Source organism: Ranitomeya imitator, chromosome 8 (assembly GCF_032444005.1).
Source record: "Ranitomeya imitator isolate aRanImi1 chromosome 8, aRanImi1.pri, whole genome shotgun sequence".
Taxonomy (NCBI): domain Eukaryota; kingdom Metazoa; phylum Chordata; class Amphibia; order Anura; family Dendrobatidae; genus Ranitomeya; species Ranitomeya imitator.
In genome coordinates this window covers 84,871,774-84,896,157 of record NC_091289.1, presented here as the reverse complement: position 1 = coordinate 84,896,157, position 24,384 = coordinate 84,871,774, and the positions used below count along the sequence as shown (strand labels likewise).

The window sequence follows — 24,384 nt, the reverse complement described above, 5'->3', positions numbered from 1 at the left end:
TCAGTCTGATAAAATCTGGGTAAAAAGATTAATCCCGCAGGGAATGTTTGTGGTAATGCCCTCTCAGGCTTCTTCAGCAGAGCAATGTGCACTAGAGGCCGAAGTCTCAGAGCTGGTAGAGAAGGCTGTCCTATTAGAAGTTCCCGAGTCAGAGAGGGAAAGGGTTTTACTTCCCTCTCTTTCTTATTAAAAATACAGACGGCTCTTTAAGGACAATAATAAATTTGAAGGGCCTTAACAAATTCCTGAGAATACTTCCATTCAAAATGGAATCTGTAAGATCTGCAATAAAGTTACTCTTCCCAGATTGCTTCATGGTAGTCTTCGATCTGAAGGATGCTTTCTGCCATGTGCCAATACATATGGAACACCAGCAGTACCTCAGAGCTACAGTAGGCATTAGGGGGGTGTAGTGAAATATGTATAAATATATATGTGTGCAGTGAACTATGTATAGGTTTATTGTGTGACATCTGTCCTGAAGGCGGCAAGTCTCACCCAGGTGTTAATATGTATTATCCTGAGACAATTTAAACACATTTCGATCCAATAAGGGTCAAACACAGAAGAGATCCTTTTAAAATGTATATTTTTATTCAAGCAAAAAGATTAAAATCTTACAAAAAGCAACAAAAGTGTCACAGTAAAGAATATCGCCAGAAACCGGACTGTTTTACAGAAAAAGGTAACTCAAAAAAATATATGTACGGTAATTTAACACCAAATGCAGTACCAATATCACTGAATTAAAGAACTAAATTAATACCACCATTTCCGAAAAATATCAATAAGTCCTTAATTTTTTGCCAAAAGGTATTATCTAATCATGCTTAATATTATAGTTGGTGATATGTCCAATGGGTGCTAAATACAAAAAAACATAATCCTGAAAATATGTATCCCAACATAGGTAAGTATTAACAAATTGTTTTAAATATATGCTTTTAAATAACCTTTTTAAATAAGTATATTTAAGGCACCTTACTAAAGCATATCGGTACCAAGTATATGTGGATATAGCATTTGCTTTCCAGGTTGTTTCTGCAGCTCCCTTGCGCTTGATTCACTTTGGTAGAGGTTTTTCATAGCTGCAGCAATTTTTATTTGGAGTAAATACTAACAAACAAGTGTACCCTGTTATAAATGATAACTGTTGATATACTTATTTAAAAAGGTTATTTAAAAGCATATATTTAAAACAATTTGTTAATACTTACCTATGTTGGGATTGCAAAAAATAGATACACCTGATAAATGTTGCGATCCAACTACCGCCGCACTACCACTCACAACCACTGGAGGGAGCGCAAGAGCAGAATTCACAACAGGGGCCTAGCTAGGACCAGGAAGGAGAGGAAGCGCTTCACACCCTCTGCTCTTTGGAAGAGAGGTGCCAATTACAGCCTGACACTATCTGTGGGACGCTTTACACAAAGAATCCCAGAGAAAATAATATATTCATTGGAGGTGCGGCCGTGGTCCAATCAAAAACAAGCAATTTGAATATCAACTTGAGGGGCAGGTCTAGAAATCTGACCTCCAGTGTGACTCTATAAATTAGGCTTGTATACATTCCAAATTGTTCACATGTGAGGGCAGCCTGGGAAGCTGATGTGTTCCAGTCCATATTCACCCCCCCTCAGGGAGCAGAAGCAAACTACAAGTTAGCTATTTCTGTAAGTTTTCTCATGTTTATTTTATACTGTTTTGCATATCTGTATGTCTTTTTATTACAAAATTTTTATATCTTTTTCTTTACTGTAAGCACTGTACTTTTTGTATTAAAGCATAAACTTTAACAGTTGGACCTTGCCTGTTCTACAGAATCCATAGCCTAAGGTGTGTGAGCCATATGAGTGGTAGACAGTATTAGTAATATTTCCAGGACTCATCGCCTGTGTGTTCGGTGAGTGGTGGCAGAGCGTATGAGCGGGTGTGTGGCCTGGGTCGGCGTGTGATTTATACTCCCATTACAGCATAAGACAGAGGTTGAATGCTGGACTGAGAGAGGGGAGATTAACCCCTTTCAGGTGCAACCCCAAGTCACATGCTGAGAGCGTTTACGTGACAAATTAGTGACAGCATGGAGAGATCCATGACAGGGGGTAGTCAGACACTTGCACTTTAGAGCCCTCCCATTTGGCCTTTGTTGTGGCTCCTCGTGCCCTCACCACAGTGATTGTAGAAGTGATAGCCCATCTTTGAGAGAAGAATGTAATGATTGCCCCGTATTTGGATGATTTTCTGATGATTGGAATTTGGCTCAGGATTGCACTATACAGCTGGAGGGGGTGATGTCCACCTTAGAACATTTAGTTTGGCTGTGGAACCTTAAAAAGTAAAAAATAGAGCACCTAAAAATACAGGAATGTTTGGGGCTTCTGCTGGACTCAGTCGCCAGAGTGTCATCTCTCAGGCGATAAAATAGAAAATATCCAAGGCCAGGTGTTGAGTGCCCTGAAAATCCCCACCATGTTTCTTAGAAGCACTATGTACCTTCTAGGTTCTCCAACTTCATGTATTCCAGCAGTCCTGTGGGCCCAGCTCCATTTTAGAGCATTGCAGTGGGAGGTGTTGAGAAATGATAATTCCCTTAAAGGACCCATGGAGGGAAGGTTGATGCCATCCCCAATGTCAATGCAGTCCCTCCTTTGGTGGCTGTATGAGTTTACACTGTCCACGAGGGTTCACTGGGTGAATAAAGTCACACAGGTGATCACCACCGATGCGAGGTCTAAGGGCTTGGGGGCTGATTTAGAAGACATAGTAATCAAGGGAATTTGGACAGGGCACAAGATGCAGTTGGGTTGGCAGTAAGAAGACTCCAAGTGTTCCTATAGGGTTATCATGTCAAAATCCTCTCAGACAAATGTGTGACATAAACCCCCAGGGGGAACCTGGTCCAGACCCTTAATGGAGGTGTCAGATCATTTATTCCAACTAGCGGAAGGTCATCTCCCATCTTTGATGGATTTTCACATAGGAAGAAAAGCCGTAATCAACTAAGGCAACGAGAGTGGGAGCTAGATCAGTTAATCTTCAACCAAATAGTGCAGATGTGGGGCTGTCCAGACATAGAACTCTTTGCCACTAGGTTGAATAGGAAGGTAGAAACTTTTTGTACTCTGAACCCCAGAGAAGCTCCTCAGGGGGTAGATGCCTTCTTAATGCATGGAAATACAACCTGGCATACACTGTTCCTCCAATAGCCCTGATTCCGCTGGTGGTAAGGAAGATCAGAGAAGGCAAAACAAGGGTTGTCTTTATCACTCCCTTTTGGTACAGAAGACCATGGTTCTCATTGTTGAGGGCAATGCCCATCACCGACCCATGGGTACTCCCAAAGGTTCCAAATCTCCTCTCTCAGGGGCCAATTCACCATCCACAAGTAGCCAACCTTCATTTAATGGAATGGAATTTGAGAGGGTGCTGTTAAAGGGGTTTCCCTCTCAATATTGTCTCTACCCTACTTTAGAGTAGGAAGGTGTCTCCAACAAGGATTTATACTAGAACATGGAGAATATTTCTAACGTACTCGGGGTCAAAAATAAAGGATGGGACGCCAGTGGGTCATATTCTAGAGCTTCTGCCATTTCTTTAGCCTATTCTGATAGGGAAAAAGCGATTCCAGAAGGTTTGAAGGCTCACTCCACAAAAGACGTGCAACCTTCCGAGAGCGGAGAGATCTGATGTCTGAATCGAGCAATCTGAATCTGTAAGGCGGCAACCTGGTCTTCTCCATCCACTTTCTATAAGTATGATAGACTGGATATGGGTTCCTCTACCGACCTCACCTTTGGGAAAAGGCTGTGATCCTTCTCCGAACTCTAAATTTTCTCTCTAATTCTCTCGTGGTGCTGTCATCGTTGATCCATAAAGTGTTAAATTACTTACCTGTAATTATATTTTTCAGAACCCTTGACAGCACTATTAAAATCCCTCCCGTGGATGTAAACTTTTTTCACTAGTGTGTTTTAAGTTCATATTTTTAGCTGTGATTTGTGGTGCGGGGAAATCTTGTATTTTTTGCATTAACCATTGGAGCTGTTCTCATGCTTTGCAATCCAACTGATAGGTGGGAGAGATGCCACCCTTTCAGCAAGTAGCTTTTCTGTCTTTAAAGGGCGCAACCTTTCTCTCGTGGTGCTGTCATGGGTTCCAAAAAATTCTGTTACCGGTAAGTAACTTAGGACTTTTTTGCTGATATCATTTTGAGGTAGATGCAATGTTTTGATCACCTCTTTATTGTACTTTATTGCAATAGTGGAGCCAAAAACGTAAATTATGGCATTTTGATTTTTTTCTCATTATACAGTTCATCGATCGGATTAATTTATTTTATATTTAGGGCAGCACGGTGGCGCAGTGGTTAGCACTACAGCCTTGCAGCGCTGGGGTCCTGGGTTCTAATCCCACCCAGGACAACATCTGCAAAGAGTTTGTATGTTCTCTCCGTGTTTGCGTGGGTTTCCTCCGGGCACTCCGGTTTCCTCCCACATGCCAAAGACATACTGATAGGAATTCTAGATTGTGAGCCCAATCGGGGACAGTGATGATAATGTGTGCAAACTGTAAAGCGCTGCGGAATATGTTAGCGCTATATAAAAATAAAGATTATTATTATATTGTTAGATTGGAAATTTCTGAACACAGCGATACCAAATATGTGTATTTTTTTTGTTTCATTTTCAATGAAGCAAAAGGGTGGTGATTTGAACTTATGTCTTTTTTTCATACTAGTAAATATTTGTTATTTTCTTTAAATTTTTATTGCATATGTTAGTCCCTTAGGGGATTTGAAGCTGCAATTTTTCGATTGCTCCTGCTCTACATACAGTGCTTCAGCAAATCACCCCCGCCACATGATCATAACATGGGCGCGCCGATGGCAGCTTGGAATGATGCGCGCCCTTGTCGGCGAGTGTTAAATCCCACTGTCAGTGAGCAAAGCACTGCTCCACCTCCAGCTGCTCAAGACACATGGTAGTTGATTAAATCAGCTGTCATGTGTGGGGGAAAATGTGCAGGCATGTCATGTCGTGTCAGTGAGCCCGCATCAAAGGCACGGACACAACACGATATAAATGTACAGTGGGGCAAAAAAGTATTTAGTCAGTCAGCAATAGTGCAAGTTCCACCACTTAAAAAGATGAGAGGCGTCTGTAATTTACATCATAGGTAGACCTCAACTATGGGAGACAAACTGAGAAAAGAAAATACAGAAGATCACATTGTCTGTTTTTTTATCATTTTATTTGCATATTATGGTGGAAAATAAGTATTTGGTCAGAAACAAAATTTCATCTCAATACTTTGTAATATATCCTTTGTTGGCAATGACAGAGGTCAAACGTTTTCTGTAAGTCTTCACAAGGTTGCCACACACTGTTGTTGGTATGTTGTCCCATTCCTCCATGCAGATCTCCTCTAGAGCAGTGATGTTTTTGGCTTTTCGCTTGGCAACACGGACTTTCAACTCCCTCCAAAGGTTTTCTATAGGGTTGAGATCTGGAGACTGGCTAGGCCACTCCAGGACCTTGAAATGCTTCTTACGAAGCCACTCCTTCGTTGCCCTGGTGGTGTGCTTTGGATCATTGTCATGTTGAAAGACCCAGCCACGTTTCATCTTCAATGCCCTTGCTGATGGAAGGAGGTTTGCACTCAAAATCTCACGATACATGGCCCCATTCATTCTTTCATGTACCCGGATCAGTCGTCCTGGCCCCTTTGCAGAGAAACAGCCCCAAAGCATGATGTTTCCACCACCATGCTTTACAGTAGGTATGGTGTTTGATGGATGCAACTCAGTATTCTTTTTCCTCCAAACACGACAAGTTGTGTTTCTACCAAACAGTTCCAGTTTGGTTTCAAATTGTTATATCATTTTACTTGCCAATCATATATAATAAAGACATTCTCTATATGTATCCTTGGCTTGGTGACTTTTTCTGGGTACGTCTATATATTGGCTGTGTTTGTTCGATCTCATATACAGTGGTTCTTCCACATCCTTCTCCACAGAGCACTAAATCACTGGTACATGGCATATATTATTCCTATATTGTTGATTTTTTAATCATTGATTAATAGTGGTTGGTACATCTGTGGTTGTGTCTAATTATGTACTGGCTTAAGCAGTGGGACACGTCTGGCACTGCAGGATCTGAGTCCATGGTGGCGTAGTGTGTTACTTATGGTAGGCCTTGTTACATTGGTCCCAGCTCTCTGCAGTTCATTCACTAGGTCCCCCCGCGTGGTTCTGGGATTTTTGCTCACCATTCTTGTGATCATTCTGACCCCACGGGGTGGGATTTTGCGTGGAGCCCCAGATCGAGGGAGATTATCAGTGGTCTTGTATGTCTTCCATTTTCTAATTATTGCTCCCACTGTTGATTTCTTCACTCCAAGCTGGTTGGCTATTGCAGATTCAGTCTTCCCAGCCTGGTGCAGGGCTACAATTTTGTTTCTGGTGTCCTTTGACAGCTCTTTGGTCTTCACCATAGTGGAGTTTGGAGTCAGACTGTTTGAGGGTGTGCACAGGTGTCTTTTTATACTGATAACAAGTTTAAACAGGTGCCATTACTACAGGTAATGAGTGGAGGAAAGAGGAGACTCTTAAAGAAGAAGTTACAGGTCTGTGTTATGAAAGGTAATTCAGTACCACAATGGACATAGAGGTCAGCGCACATACAGTGACCTGGCAATAACCCAAAAAACAAGAACGAGCTCTGAGACGTGGGAACTCTGTTGACCGCAATCCCTAATCCTCTCCAACCACACTAAAGGCAGCCGTGGATTGCGCCTAACGCTCCTTATGCAACTCGGCACGGCCTGAGAAACCAGCTAGCCTGAAGATAGAAAATAAGCCTACCTTGCCTCAGAGAAATACCCCAAAGGAAAAGGCAGCCCCCACATATAATGACTGTGAGTTAAGATGAAAAGACAAACGTAGAGATGAAATAGATTTAGCAAAGTGAGGCCCAACTTTCTGAACAGAGCGAGGATAGGAAAGGTAACTTTGCGGTCAACACAAAACCCTACAAAAACCACGCAAAGGGGGCAAAAAGACCCTCCGTACCGAACTAACGGCACGGAGGTACACCCTCTGCGTCCCAGAGCTTCCAGCAAGCAGAAAAAAACAAATTGACAAGCTGGACAGAAAAAAAAACAGCAAACAAATAGCAAAGAGGAACTTAGCTATGCAGAGCAGCAGGCCACAGGAACGATCCAGGAGGAAACAGGTCCAATACTAGAACATTGACTGGAGGCCAGGATCAAATCACTAGGTGGAGTCAAATAGAGTAGCACCTAACGACTTCACCACATCACCTGAGGAAGGAAACTCAGAAGCCGCAGTACCACTTTCCTCCACCAACGGAAGCTCACAGAGAGAATCAGCCGAAGTACCACTTGTGACCACAGGAGGGAGCTCTGCCACAGAATTCACAACAGGTCTGTGAGAGCCAGAAATCTTGATTGTTTGTTTCTGACCAAATACTTATTTTCCACCATAATATGCAAATAAAATGATAAAAAAAGAGACAATGTGATTTTCTGGATTTTTTTTCTCCGTTTGTCTCCCATAGTTGAGGTCTACCTATGATGTAAATTACAGACGCCTCTCATCTTTTTAAGTGGTGGAACTTGCACTATTGCTGACTGACTAAATACTTTTTTGCCCCACTGTAAGTCATATGTTGTAAAGGGGTTACGTACAATGCGTCACAAAGAAAACTCTCAAAATCGAAGGATGTGTAGAATTGTTCCAGAGTTATTATCCCTTAAAGTCACATATCAAGAACTGAAAAATTTGGCTTGGTTAGGAAGGTGAAAACTAGCTTTAATGGGAAGGGGTTAAAAGCTCTTGTTCTTTCATTTAGCTTAACCCCTTTACTCCCAAGGGTGGTTTGCACATTAATGACCGGGCCACTTTTTACAATTCTGACCACTGTCCCTTTATGAGGTTATAGCTCTGGAAAGCTTCAACGGATCCCAGTGATTCTGACATTGTTTTCTCGCGACACATTGTACTTTATGATAGTGGTAAAATTTCTTTTATATTACTTGCGTTTATTTGTGATAAAAAAAACAGAAATTTGGTGAAAACTTCGTTTTTTTCCAAAATACTTAAGTTACATTTCCCACATGTCTAGATTACATCAGCACAATAATAATAATAATTTTTATTTATATAGCACCAACATATTCCACAGCACTTTACAATTAAGCGGGGACATGTACAGACAAATTATTATTATTATTTATTGTTATAGCACCATTTATTCCATGGCGTGTGAATTCAATACAAGTTAAGACAATTTAAACAGTGAATTAGGAGTGAGGTCCCTGCTCGCAAGCTTACAATCTACAAGGGAATGGGGGGACACAATAGGTGAAAAGTGCTTGTTATTTCAGGTCTGGCAATTATAATAACTAGGGATTTTTATTATAAAGCACAATGTTGGCACCAAATTTTTTTTTTATTTGTTAGGGAGCTATAAGGGTTAAAATTTGACCAGCGATTTCTCATTTTTACTACACCATTTTTTTTAGGGACCACATCACATTTGAAGTCACTGCTCTGCTCTTGGGTTCCCTCCCGTGGTTGAAGGTGGGAATGCAGTTGTCTCTGAGTCACAGTCCTGGCTAGGTGTATTTGATAATTACAATTCGGACTGGGATATTTAGGTGTGCAGGATCCTTTAGCCCTTGCCAGTTGTCAATGCTACTTGTGAAGTGATGGATCACTTTCTGGCTTCTCCTGTCTGCTGCCAAATTCAGCAAAGATAAGTGTTTGTTTTTTTCTATTTGTTGCACACTGCTGTGTGCTTGTTTCAGTTTTATTCCTGCTCTGATTGTAGGATTCAATGGAGTTGCAGATTTACGCTCCTACATCTATTAGTTAGATGTAGGAAGTTTTTGTAATTTCTGCTGTGGATGTTTTGGAAGGGTTTTTTACTGACCGCACAGAACTCTGTCCTTTTCTGTCCTATCTATCTAGAGTGGCCTCCTGTGCTAAATTCTGTTTTCTGACTGTGTATGTTTTTTCCTCTCCGACTCACCGCCAATATTTGTGGGGGGCTGTCTATCCTTTGGGGATTTTCTCTGAGGCAAGATAGAATTCCTCTTTCCATCTTTAGGGGTAATTAGTCCTCCGGCTGTGACGAGGTGTCTAGGTGTGTTAGGTACACTCCACGGCTACTTCTAGTTGCGGTGTTAAGTTCAGGATTGCGGTCAGTACAGTGGCCACCATCTCCAGTGAAAGTTCTCATGCAGCTTCTAAGTCACCGGATCATAACAGTACAACTGGCCAACAATGAGTTACCGTATATACTCGAGTATAAGCCGACCCGAGTATAAGCCGACCCCAGTATAAGCCGACCCCCCTAATTTTGCCACAAAAACTGGGAAAACTTATTGACTTGATTATAAGCCTAGAGTAGGAAATGCAGCAGCTACTGGTAAATTTCAAAAATAAAAATAGATGCTCCATACCATTCATTATTGCCCCATAGATGCTCCATATACAACTGTGCTATATACAATGCTCTGCACCGTTCATTATGGCCCCATAGATGCTCCACATAAAGCTGTGCTATATACAATGCTCTATACCGTTCATTATGGCCCCATAGATGCTCCATAGGAAGCTGTGGCACATATATATTGCTCTGCACCGTTGATTATGGCCCCATAGATGCTCCTTATAAAGCTGTGCCATATATGCTCTGCACCGTTCATTATGGCCCCATAGATGCTCCTTATAAAGCTGTGCCATATAGAATGCTCTGCACTGTTCATTATGGCCTCATAGATGCTCCTTATAAAGCTGTGCCATATAGAATGCTCTGCACCGTTGATTATGGCCCCATAGGTGCTCCTTATAAAGCTGTGCCCCATATATATTGCTCTGCACCGTTGATTATGGCCCCATAGGTGCTCCTTATAAAGCTGTGCCCCATATATATATATATATGCTCTGCACCTTTGATTATGGCCCCATAGATGCTCCATAGAAAGCTGTGCCACATATATATTGCTCTGCACCGTTGATTATGGCCCCATAGATGCTCCTTATAAAGCTGTGCCATATATGCTCTGCACCATTCATTATGGCCCCATAGATGCTCCTTATAAAGCTGTGCCATATAGAATGCTCTGCACCGTTAATTATGGCCCCATAGGTGCTCCTTATAAAGCTGTGCCCCATATATATATATATATATGCTCTGCACCTTTGATTATGGCCCCATAGATGCTCCTTATAAAGCTGTGCCATATATATATTGCTCTGCACTGTTCATTATGGCCCCATAGATTCTCCTTATAAAGCTGTGCCGTATATATTGCTCTGACCCATTGATTATGGCCTGATAGATGCTCCTTATAAAGCTGTGCCCCATGTATTTATTGCTCTGCACCGTTGATTATGGCCCCATAAATTCTCCTTATAAAGCTGTGCCCCATATATATATGCTCTGCACCTTTGATTATGGCCCCATAGATGCTCCTTATCACTCTGTGCGGTGCCATATAGATTGCTCTGCATCGTTGATTATGGCCCCATAGATGCTGCATATATAATGCTGCTGGTGCTGCAATAAAAAAAAAAAAAATCACATACTCACCTCTCTTGCTCAGGATGGCAGCGCTTTCAATAATTACCTGCTCCTCGTGCGGCTCCGTCTCCAGCACTGACGCTCAGCAGAGGGCGCGCACTGACTACGTCACAGCGCCCTCTAACCTGAGCGTCATTGCTAGAGGACGCTGCAGACGGAGCCGCACCGGAGCAAGGAGCAGGTAAATATCGCGCAGCGCTGCGCTCCCCTTACCTGCTCCTGGCGCGGTCCCTGCAGTCCCTGGCTTCCCCGGCGCTGCAGCTTCTTCCTGTAATTGAGCGGTCACAGTTACCGATCATTTACAGCAATGAATATGCGGCTCCTCCCCTATGGAGGCGGAGCCGCCTATTCATTTCTGTAATGAGCGGTGCCATGTGACCACTCAGTACAGGAAGAATCTGCAGCGCCGGGGAAACCAGGGACGTCCAGGGATCGCGCCGCAGCAGGTATGATTACACAGCCCCCGCTCTCCCTCACCTGCCGACCCCCGGGTATATGACTCGAGTATAAGCCGAGAGGGGGACTTTCAGCCCAAAAAAATGGGCTGAAAATCTCGGCTTATACTCGAGTATATACGGTAAATGCATCTCAGAAGAAGGGAAGGAAGCTCTTGAGCCATTTTTTTTTCTCCAGTCGGTTTTGTGTTCTCCTCCCTCTTAATATCTGGGTGACTGAGGAGCCTGGTGCAAGCATGAATGTTCAGGATTTGGCTTTTCGTGTAGACCAGATTGCTGCTAAGGTGCAAGGTATTTCTGATTATATCATTCAGACTCCTGCTTAAGAACCAAAGAGTCCTACTCCTGATTTATTTTCTGGTGACAGGTCTAAATTTTTGAGTTTCAAAAACAACTGTAAACTTTTTTTTGCCCCGAGACCTCGATCCTCTGGTGATTCCAGTCAGCAGGTAAAAATCGTTATTTCACTGCTGCGTGGCGACCCGCAGGAGTGGGCGTTTTCCCTGGAATCTGGAAATCCGGCTTTGCTTGATATTGATTCCTTTTTTCAGGCTTTAGGATTATTGTGTGATGAGACTAATTCTGTGGATCAAGCTGAGAAGACCTTGTTGGCCCTGTCTCAGGGGCAAGAGGCGGCAGAATTGTATTGTCAGAAATTCAGAAAATGGTCTGTGTTGACTAAATGGAATAATGATGCTTTAGCGGCAATTTTCAGAAGGGGGCTTTCTGAATCCGTTAAAGATGTTATGGTGGGGTTTCCCACGCCTTCCGGTCTGAGTGAATCTATGTCTCTGGCCATTCAGATTGACAGACGCCTGCGGGAGCGCAGAACTGTGCGCGCTGTGGCATTATCCTCAGAGCAAATTCCTATGCAATGTGATAGGAGTCTGTTTAGAACAGAACGAAAGTTTCAGACGTCAAAATAGGTTGTGTTATTATTGTGGCGATGCTTCTCATGTCATTTCTGTCTGCCCTAAGCGGACAAAGAGGATCGCCAGTTCAATTACCATCAGTACTGTACAACCTAAATTTTTGTTATCCGTGTCCTTGATCTGCTCATTGTCATCATTTTCTTTCATGGCGTTTGTGGATTCAGGCGTCGCCTTGAATTTAATGGATTTTGAGTTTGCCAAGCGTTGTGGTTTTCCCTTGCAGCCTTCGCAGGACCCTATTCCTTTAAGGGGTATTGATGCTACACCCTTGGCTAAAAATAAGCCCCAGTTTTGGACACAGGTAACCATGCGCATGGCGCCAGCCCATCAGGAAGATTGTCGATTTCTGGTGTTGCATAACTTGCATGATGTTGTCATGCTGGGTTTTCCGTGGTTGCAGGTACATAATCCTGTGTTGGACTGGAAATCCATGTCTGTGACTAGTTCGGGTTGTCAGGGGGTTCATAATGATGTTCCTTTGATGTCAATCTCCTCTTCACCTTCTGAGATTCCAGAGTTTTTGTCTAATTTTCAGGATGTATTCGATGAGCCCAAATCCAGTTTCCTTCCACCGCACAGGGACTGTGATTGTGCTATTGACTTGATTCCAGGCTGTAAGTTTCCTAAGGGTCGACTTTTCAACCTATCTGTGCCTGAACATACCGCCATGCGGAGCTATATTAAGGAGTCTTTGGAGAAAGGGCATATTCGACCATCTTCTTCACCGTTGGGAGCGGGGTTCTTTTTTGTTGCTAAAAAAGATGGTTCCTTGAGACACTGTATAGATTATCGCCTCTTGAGTAAAATCACGGTCAAGTTTCAATACCCTCTACCTTTGCTTTCCGATTTGTTTGCTAGGATTAAGGGAGCTAGTTGGTTTACGAAGATTGACCTTCGAGGGGCATATAATCTTGTTCGTATTAAGCAGGGTGATGAATGGAAAACTGCGTTTAATACGCCTGAAGGCCATTTTGAATACCTTGTGATGCCATTCGGACTCTCTAATGCTCCATCTGTTTTTCACCCTTCAAGGTGCTCAAAACCACATTTAAGAAGTTTAATAAACTTCAGGTGCTTCACCGTTCAGGTGCTTCACAGGAATTCTTGGAATGTTTAAAAAAAAAACAACATTTAAGTTTTTTCACAAAATATTACTTGAGATTCAATTTGTTTTATTTTACCAAGGGTAACAGGAGTAAATGGACCCCAAAAATTGTCGTGCAATTTATCATGAGTACGTCTATACCCAAAATGTGGGGGTAAACCACTGTTTGGGTGCATGGCAGAGCTCGGAAGGGAAGGAGCTATTTGATTATTCAATGCAAAATTAGTAACATTGTAACATAGTTATTAAGGTTGAAGGAAGACTTTAAGTCCATCTATTTCAACCCATAGCCTAACCTAACATGCCCTAACATGTTGATCCAGAGGAAGGCGAAAAAAACCCATGTGGCAAATAGTAAGCTCCACTTTGGGGAAAAAAAATTCCTTCCCGACTCCACATACGGCAATCAGACTAGTTCCCTGGATCAACGCCCTATCAAGGAATCTAGTATATATACCCTGCAACATTATACTTTTCAAGAAAAGCATCCAGTCCCCTCTTACATTTAAGTAATGAATCACTCATTACAACATCATACGGCAGAGAGTTACATAGTCTCACTGCTCTTACAGTAAAGAATCCGCATCTATTATTATGCCTAAACCTTCTTTCCTCCAGACGTAGAGGATGCCCTCTTGTCCCTGTCTCAGGTCTATGATTAAAAAGATCATCAGAAAGGTCTTTGTACTGTCCCCTCATATTTATACATTAAAATAAGATCACCCCTTAGTCTTCGTTTTTCCAAACTAAATAGCCCCAAGTGTAATAAACTATCTTGGCATTGCAGACCTCCTAGTCCTCTAACAACCTTGGTCGCTCTTCTCTGCACTCGCTCTAGTTCAGCTATGTCTTTCTTATACACCGGAGACCAGAACTGTGCACAGTATTCTAAGTGTGGTCGAACTAGTGACTTGTATAGAGGTAAAATTATGTTCTCCTCATGTGCATCTATGCCTCTTTTAATGCATCCCATTATTTTATTTGCCTTTGTAGCAGCTGCCTGACACTGGCCACTGAACATGAGTTTGTCATCCAACCATACACCCAGGTCTTTTTCATTGACGGTTTTGCCCAGAGATTTAGAACTAAGCGCATAGTTATATATCTTATTACTTCTACCCAAGTGCATGACCTTACATTTATCCTCATTAAAGCTCATTTGCCATTTATCAGCCCAAGCTTCTAGTTTACATAAATCATCCTGTAATATAAAATTGTCCTCCTCTGTATTGATTACCCTGCAGAGTTTAGTGTCATCTGCAAATATTGAAATTCTGCTCTGAATTCCCCCTACAAGGTCATTAATAAATGTTTAAAAGAAGAGGGCCCAATACTGACCCCTGTGGTACCCCACTGCTAACCGCGACCCAGTCCGAGTGTGCTCCATTAATAATCACCCTTTGTTTCCTATCCCTGAGCCAGCTCTTAACCCACTTACACATATTTTCCCCTATCCCCATTATTCTCATTTTATGTATCAACCTTTTGTGTGGCACCGTATCAAAAGCTTTTGAAAAGTCTATATACACTACATCCACTGGGTTCCCTTGGTCCAGTCCAGAACTTACCTCTTCATAGAAGCTGATCAGATTAGTCTAACATGAACTGTCCCTAGTAAACCTGTGCTGATACTGGGTCATGAGGTTATTCCTCTTCAGATACTCCAGTATTGCATCCCTTAGAATGCCCTCCAGGATTTTACCCACAGTAGAGGTTAAGCTTACTGGCCTATAATTACCGAGTTAGGTTTTTGTCCCCTTTTTGAATAATGGCACCACATTTGCTATACGAAAGTCCTGTGGTACAGACCCTGTTATTATGGAGCCTTTAAAGATTAAAAATAATGGTCAATCAATGACTGTACTTAATTCCTGCAGTACTCGGGGGTGTATCCCATCCGGGCCCGGAGATTTGTCAATTTTAGTGATTTTTAGACTCCGACATACTTCCTGCTGGGTTAAGCAGGTGACATTTAATGGGGAATTTTTATCACTAGTCATTTTGTGTTCCAAGGGATTTTCTTGTGTAAATACTGATGAAAAAAAGTCATTTAGCATATTGGCTTTTTTCTCATTCTCATCCACTATTTCACCCAGACGACTATTTTTAAGGGGGCCAACACTATCATTTTTTAGTTTCTTACTATTTACGTAGTTAAAGAATATTTTGGGATTATTTTTACTCTCTCTGGCAATGAGTCTCTCTGTCTCAATCTTTGCTGCCTTGATTTGCTTTTTACAGAATTTATTTAATTTTCTGTATTTATTTAATGCCTCATCACTACCTACTTCCTTTAATTCTCTAAATGCTTTCTTTTTGTCACTTATTGCTCCCCTTACCGCTCTATTTAGCCATATTGGTTTCCTCCTATTTCTAGTATGTTTATTCCCAAATGGAATATACTGTGCACAGGTCCTATCCAGGATGCTAATAAATGTCTCCCATTTTCTTTGTGTATTTTTATGTCTCAGGATATCGTCCCAGTTAATTGCACCAAGATCCTCTCTCATCCGTTGGAAATTTGCCCTCCTGAAGTTTAGTGTCCTTGTAACCCCTCTATTACACATCTTATTAAAGGATACATGAAAATTTACTATTTTGTGATCACTATTCCCCAAGTGAACCCCAACCCTTATATTTGACATGCGGTCTGACCTGTTGGTTAATATTAGGTCTAGCAGTGCCCCCCTTCTTGTTGGATCCTGAACCAGTTGTGAAAGTTAATTGTCTCTCATAGTTGTCAAAAACCGATTACCTTTGCTGGAACTGCAGGTTTCTGTTACCCAATCTATTTCAGGGTAGTTGAAGTCCCCCAAAATAATGACTTCCCCTTGAGTAGCAGCTTCATCTATTTGCTTTACGAGGATATTCTCCATTGCTTCCATTATTTTTGGAGATTTATAACAAACCCCTATCAGTAATTTATTATTTTTCCCCCTCCCCTTATCTCCACCCACAGGGACTCTACATTTTCATTAGATTCACCTATATTATCACGCCGGATGGGTTTTAAGGACAATTTTACATATAGACACACCCCTCCCCCCTGCCTATCCATTCGGTCATTTCTGAACAGACTATAACCCTGCAAGTTAACAACCCAGTCATGGCTCTCATCCAGCCATGTTTCAGATATCCCCACCATGTCATAATTATGCTCATCATTAGTTCTAAGTCGTCCATTTTGTTGGCAAGGCTTCTGGCATTAGTATACATGCACTTGATGTTCCTCTCTTTACCTCTATTCTTTCTTAAATTATTAACTGTTCTAACCCCACCCCCCATGCCACCGCCACCCCCATCTTCCTTATTTGTGCCCAGGTCTTTATCTGCACTATCTTCCCCTCCTATAAAATTAATACCCTCCCCCCCAATCCCTAGTTTAAACACTCCTCCAACCTTCGAGCCATTTTCTCCCCCAACACAGCTGCACCCTCCCCATTGAGGTGCAGCCCAAATTGGATGGAATTGAGATAGGATGCCCTGTCACATTTGGAGAGCCCCTGATGTGCCTAAACAGTGGAACCCCCCCACAAGTGATCACATTTTGGAAAGTAGACCACCTAAGGAACTTATCTAGATGTGTTGTGAGATCTTTGAACCACCAAGTGTTTCACTAAAGTTTTTAACGCCGAGCCGTGAAAATAAAGATCTTTTTTTTCCACAAAAATGATTTTTTTAGCCCCAGCTTTGTATTTTCCCAAAATATAACAGAAGAAATTGGACCCCAAAGGTTATTGTCCAATTTGTCCTAAGTACGCTGATACCCATATGTGGGAGAAAACTACTGTTTGGGCACACGTCGGGGCTCGGAAGGGAAGAAGTGGCGTTTTGGAATGCAGACTTTGACGGAATTGTCTGCGGGCGTCATGTTGCGTTTGCAGAGCCACTGATGTGCCTAAACAGGCGAAACACCCCACAAGTGACTCCATTTTGGAAACTAGACCCCCGAGGAACTTATCTAGATGTGTTGTGAGAACTTTGAACCCCCAAGTGTTTCCCCAGGGTAACAGGAGAAATTGGACTGCAAAACTTGTTGTCCAATTTGTCCTAAGTACGCTGATAGCCAATATGTGGGGGTAAACCACTGTTTGGGTGCACGGCAGAACTCTGAAGGGAAGGAGCACCGTTTTACTTTTTCAACACAGAATTGGCTGGAATTGAGATCGGACGTCATGTTGCGTTTGGAGGGCCCCTGATGTGCATAAACAGTGGAAACCCTCCAACTCCAACCCTAACCCAACACACCCCTAACCCTAATCTCAACCCTAACCACACCCTTAACCTGAACACACCACTAATCCTAGTAACAACCCTAACCATAAACCTAACCACACCCCTAACCCAACCGTAAACGTAATGCAAACCCTAACCCCAAGCCTAACTTTAGCCTCAACCCTAACCCTAACTTTAGCACCAACCCTAATTTAAGCCCCAACCCTAACTTATGCCCTAACCCTAATGGGAAAATGGAAAAAATTACATTTTTAAATTTTATTATTTTTTCCTAACTAAGGAGGTGATAAAGGGGAGTTTGATTTACTATTTATTACTATTTTACTATTTATTGCGGGTTTCTATAGCGGATTTTTGTTTGGCAGCTGTCACACGCTAAAAGACGCTTTTTATTGCAAAAAATAGTTTTTGCGTCACGACATTTTGAGAGCTATAATTTTTCCTTATTTTGGTCCACAGAGTCATGTGAGGTCTTGTTTTTTGCGGGACGAGTTGACATTTTTATTGGTACCATTTTCGGGCACATGACTTTTTTGATCACTTTTTATTCCGATTTTTGTTAGGCAGAATAAACAAAAACCAGCAATTCCCAAATTTCTTTTAAGGGGGGAGGGTTTATACCATTCCGCGTTTGGTAAAATTGATAAAGCAGTTATTCCTCGGGTCAGTACGATTACAGCGATACTTCACATATATCATTTTTTTAAAGTTTTGACACTTTTATACAATAAAAACTACTTTATATAAAAAATAATTGTTTTTGCATCGCTTTATTCTGAGAGCTATATTTTTTCGCTGATGGCGCTGTATGGAGGCTCGTTTTTTGCGTGACAAGATGACGTTTTCAGCGGTACAATGTTTATTTATATTCGTCTTTTTGATCGCATGTTATTCCACTTTTTGCTCAGCGGTATGATAAAGCATTGTTTTTTGCCTCTTTTTTTACGGTGTTCACTTAAGGGGTTAACTAGTGGGACAGTTTTATAGGTCGGGTCGTTACGGTCGTGGCGATACTACATATGCATACTTTTATTGTTTGTTTTTTTATTCACATAAAGACATTTATTTATTGGAATATATTTTTTTCTTTATTTAGGAATTTAAAAAAATATATTTTTACAGTTTTTTTTAACGTTTATACTTTGTCCCAGGGTGGGACATCGCTATATATTGTCAGATCGCTGATCTGACACTGTGAACAGCACTGTTAGATCAGCGATCTGACAGGCAGTGCAGGCCTGCCGACGCCTGCTCTCAGCAGGCGCCGGCAAGCCACCTCCCTGCAAGACCCCGCGGCCATCTTGGGAAGAGGACGTAGGAGACCCTCTGAACAACGCTATCACATTGTGTTGTTCTGAGGGTCTCAGGGAAGCATGCAGGGAGCCCCCTCCCTGCGCGTTGCTTGCCTATGCTGCCGGAACACTGCGATCTTGTTTGATCGCAGTGTTTCAGGGATAATGTGCCGGGAGCGGTCCGTGACCGCTCCCGGCACAGATGTCAGCTGCTATAATCAGCTGACACCTGTCCGCGCTCCCCCTGTGAGCGCAGCTAATCGCAAATATGATGTACTATCCCCTCGATAGACATAAGGGCCCGGGTCACCTCGACGGGATAGTACGTCGGATGTCAGAAAGGGGTTAATATAATAATGACTCTTACTTGCAGTGTGAAAATCTTTCTTTCTGTACTTGTTCAAAAGGTCTTGTGTATGCAATTCTTCCTTAATCAAACAATTTGGATTTACTTCTGGAAAGTTGCTTTTAGCTAAAACAGTTGATTCGCTGCTTTGTGTTGCCAGACTCAGATGATTATTGGCAAACTGTACTGGAGAACCTGTTGGGAACACAAGGACATATAAAAACTTCATCTGACATAACAATGATATTTAGGCTATGTGTGCATGTTGTGGAATTGCTTGTGTAAAATTCTGCCCAGTTTCTGCCTCTCTTGGCAGAAAACGCAATTGAAAATTTTTATGCGGTTTTGATGCGGATTTTCATGCATTTTTGTAAATTTATACAGCTCAATAAAGATATTTTATAAATAAAACAAAAGAATTGTGATGTCATTTCCTTGTTCAACCACTTCAGCTAGATACCCTCATTAATATTAAATAAGGACACACATCAGACTATATTCAATATCAATCAAACCGAAAACAAAGAATTAAAGAAGACACACTGTGTCATTGTATTGGACAAAAGAACGGACACTCTACCAGAACCTACAACCTATACTAGACATAGAGCACAAAGTCAAAATATGTAAAAATATAGATCAATTTTTATTACAAAGTTACAAGTAATAACTCACACATAATAAGAAAAGGTGATGAAAAAAGTGGCGCACAGTGTCAACAAATTCCCACTGCACAAATCCATAAATCAAGTATCAGGTATGGGGTAAGAACAATATACATAATCAATGATGGTATAATATATAGCTGTGCAAATAATGCATATTGGTCCACTGCCAAAAAGATCAAAGTCATTTATACAGCAAACTGGGAGATATTCACATAGTCATAGAATCACATATTATAAATAAGAAAAGGACAGCAAACCCAGAGATATACATATCATGAAGTCAAAATCATAGGCAGGGATAATTAACCCAATAAGGGCATCTCACCCATTGTAACCATTATATGAAAGTGCAGAGGAACCAGCCAAGACGCGTGTTTCGTGTGGGCTTCCTCGGGGGGCCGTGACTCCTTGTGTGCTATGCCGATAATTTATAGGAGCAGTTAATTCTTACATTATCCTCAGGTGCATCTGGCTGGAGCGCGTGGGGAGTCGGCGCATGCGTGCTGGGAATCACCGCCAAAGTCGACGCTGCTTTCGGCATTCACAGTGACGCTGCGGGCAGGGGAAATCCCCTGGTGACGTCAAATCCCACGAGAGCCACCACAGAGCGCCGTTCACAGCACCAAACAGGCATATGATCACACCGCGCATGCGCCCGACCCAAACTCCACGCCACGAGAAAGAGGAAGACTATCGCCCCTATAACAGAGGAAACAACGCAAGGTGAACAAATCTGGAGCCCACATCCCAATACTAGAACTATATAAATAATAATGACATTAAAGTGACAGTGCAGTGTTAATAGCAGCAATAAAGTGTATGTAATTAAGATGCCAAAATTAAAGCATCAATTTTCAGTGTGACAAAATGTGAAATAAATGAATTAAAAACAATGAATCCATAGCATAACCATAAATAAATACCGGACATACAACTAAATAGACGTACACGTAAAGAAAAAAACAACATATGCTTATAAAGGCCATACATATTAAATATATACTATAAGAATCGACGTGATCCGTGTTCAATGTTGATCCAGTGAAGAAATATACAGTTGTATGAAGCTGGGGCTCCATATTTTTATCTGCCGATAAATAGTTGGTCCATGCTCCAAAAGAATAAATAAATATTGAAAGGTTAAAAAGAACAATAAAACAAAAAGACACACAATTAAAATAAGATCCAAATGATGTGAAGCTCACAAAAGCGACACAAGGATATATATTACAAGAAACAGGAGAAACTCAGTTGCTCATTTAAGCCTGCTGGTGTCATAGTGCCAAGTAGAGTGATCCAACGGCATTTTAATTGCACCAATTTTCTCTTCAGGTCTCCCCCTCGAATTTCACCCCTAATCCTGTCTATCCCTCTTACTTTAAAATCTGCAGGATTACAATCGTGGTATTGCTTGAAGTGGCATGGAATGGTTTTTAATGTTGAGATCTCAGATGTGTCTCGAGCTGCCAAGATGTCTCTGACATGCTCACGAACACGTATACGTAATTCACGCAACGTTAGACCTATATAAACTACACTAAATCACAAGTACATGTTGCGTAGTACACAACATGATCAGTACAACACGAGATGTACTGTTAAATTTTATATTCTCTGTGTTGCGGTCAGATGAAAAAAAGTTTGTAGATATCGTCATATTACACGCCAAGCAATCGCCGCATGGGAAGACACTGACACTACAGTGTGTCTTTAATTCTTTGTTTTCAGTTTGGTTGATATTGAATATATCCCTATTCTGTGTTTTCACAGCTAGAATCGCCGAACAAATGTACTTCAAAGCACGCGAAAAGGCGTGGTTCTCACAATTTGAAAAGGTGTTTGGCGGTTGTCCCGGTGTCAATTTGGACTCTAGATCCAAGGATGGTGTGGAGCTCACGAGGAGATACAATGAACTTATGCACAGACGTATTCGTCTGTGGTGGAGCAAAGCTTTTCTGGAGAAGTACAGTGGGGCAAAAAAGTATTTAGTCAGTCAGCAATAGTGCAAGTTCCACCACTTAAAAAGATGAGGGGCGTCTGTAATTTACATCATAGGTAGACCTCAACTATGGGAGACAAACTGAGAAAAAAAAATCCAGAAAATCACATTGTCTGTTTTTTTAGCAATTTATTTGCATATTATGGTGGAAAATAAGTATTTGGTCAGAAACAAACAATCAAGATTTCTGGCTCTCACAGACCTGTAACTTCTTCTTTAAGAGTCTCCTCTTTCCTCCACTCATTACCTGTAGTAATGGCACCTGTTTAAACTTGTTATCAGTATAAAAAGACACCTGTGCACACCCTCAAACAGTCTGACTCCAAACTCCACTATGGTGAAGACCAAAAAGCTGTCAAAGGACACCAGAAACAAAATTGTAGCCCTGCACCAGGCTGGGAAGACTGAATCTGCAATAGCCAACCAGCTTGGAGTGAAGAAATCAACAGTGGGAGCAATAATTAGAAAATGGAAGACATACAAGACCACTGATAATCTCCCTCGATCTGGGGCTCCACGCAAAATCCCACCCCGTGGGGTCAGAATGATCACAAGAACGGTGAGCAAAAATCCCAGAACCACGTGGGGGGACCTAGTGAATGAACTGCAGAGAGCTGGGACCAATGTAACAAGGCCTACCATAAGTAACACACTACGCCACCATGGACTCAGATCCTGCAGTGCCAGACGTGTCCCACTGCTTAAGCCAGTACATGTCCGGGCCCATCTGAAGTTTGCTAGAGAGCATTTGGATGATCCAGAGGAGTTTTGGGAGAATGTCCTATGGTCTGATGAAACCAAACTGGAACTGTTTGGTAGAAACACAACTTGTCGTGTTTGGAGGAAAAAGAATACTGAGTTGCATCCATCAAACACCATACCTACTGTAAAGCATGGTGGTGGAAACATCATGCTTTGGGGCTGTTTCTCTGCAAAGGGGCCAGGACGACTGATCCTGGTACATGAAAGAATGAATGGGGCCATGTATCGTGAGATTTTGAGTGCAAACCTCCTTCTATCAGCAAGGGCATTGAAGATGAAATGTGGCTGGGTCTTTCAACATGACAATGATCCAAAGCACACCGCCAGGGCAACGAAGGAGTGGCTTCGTAAGAAGCATTTCAAGGTCCTGGAGTGGCCTAGCCAGTCTCCAGATCTCAACCCTATAGAAAACCCTTGGAGGGAGTTGAAAGTCCGTGTTGCCAAGCGAAAAGCCAAAAACATCACTGCTCTAGAGGAGATCTGCATGGAGGAATGGGCCAACATACCAACAACAGTGTGTGGCAACCTTGTGAAGACTTACAGAAAACGTTTGACCTCTGTCATTGCCAACAAAGGATATATTACAAAGTATTGAGATGAAATTTTGTTTCTGACCAAATACTTATTTTCCACCATAATATGCAAATAAAATGTTAAAAAAACAGACAATGTGATTTTCTGGATTTTTTTTTCTCAGTTTGTCTCCCATAGTTGAGGTCTACCTATGATGTAAATTACAGACCCCTCTCATCTTTTTAAGTGGTGGAACTTGCACTATTGCTGACTGACTAAATACTTTTTTGCCCCACTGTATGTGTCATGTGGATTGATACCAAGGGGATTGTGGGTTCAGGTCTTCCCCTCTCAATGTTGAGGATAAGGATTTTAAAAATCAGTGAGAGGCATTGGCCAGTCAATGTTCAAAAGAATTTATGAATCTTTTGATTCAGTCTAATGAGGCCATGCTAAAAGAATTAGATGCTGAACTCTGCCTCATTCAAGAGGAGATCAACAAAACACTGACCCCAGAATCGACTCAGGAATTTAATAGAAACCTTGACCTTGAGACCAAGAAATGGGAGACTGAAACTATATCTACGAAAAGTAAAAAACATCAGAGACTATTCAGACCTACAAAATAATAGGATATATCGATGGAGACAGAGACGTAGAACTGTGACTTCATCCTCTAGAGTGAGATCGGTCTTTCTCCTCTGTATCTTCCATTGATGATAGATCCACAAATTTTGAAAATACTAAAATTATGACAGATAGGAGGGATATGATCACGTATAATTTCTCCAGCACAACATGAAGTTTTAAGCCTAGGCCTTTCCTTTTCACCCACTAATAATTTTGATAATTTTACAGCCTTAAAAGATCTACATTTGTTTTCCCGCAAGTTGGTTCTTAAAAAATTACATCACAAATCCAACACTGTGGATCCCATATGGAACCCGGTTGAGCAAGAGGCGATCAGGATTCTTGAAGAATTGGCCAATGAATCAGAAACTACTTCCACAGGTATTCCTCTTCCGGCTGTCTCCTCACGTTGTACCACGTTTTCCTCCTTGTCACTGTGCCCACAAGTGGAGATATTTACTAAATTGGTTTCAGAGGATTTCCGAACCATTAGTAATAGGGTTAAGAAGGATAACCTGTATACAGATGAAAGCCTTAGATGAAATTAAATCAATGGATGATGTGATCATAAAGCCAGCAGGCAAGGGGGGGGGGACGTGGTCATTTGGACAGTGGAGAGTTATGAAAGGGAAGCCTTTAAACAATTGCGGAATCGCGATACTTATACACCTCTATCTTATAACCCTACAGCTACTTTTTCTGAGGAACTTAGAGGCATTTTGGGGAGAACCCTGAATGATGGGGTGATTAAAAAGAAAACTTTTAAGGGTTTGATGGTTGAATCCCCAGTGGTCCCCACACTATATCTCCTTCCGAAGGTCCACAAA

The 24,384-nt window shown here is 41.8% G+C and overlaps 1 protein-coding gene across 2 annotated transcripts in view; it reads right to left on the bottom strand.

Moving 5' to 3' along the window:
• The window catches only part of SCYL3 (SCY1 like pseudokinase 3), a 418,614-nt gene that overhangs the window by 37,508 nt on the left and 356,722 nt on the right, over positions 1-24,384 (bottom strand). For both annotated transcript variants that reach the window (XM_069737140.1, XM_069737141.1), the window contains one exon: positions 19,007-19,180. In XM_069737140.1, coding sequence (XP_069593241.1) covers positions 19,007-19,180 — 174 coding nt within the window. The remainder of the gene's footprint in view (positions 1-19,006; positions 19,181-24,384) is intronic.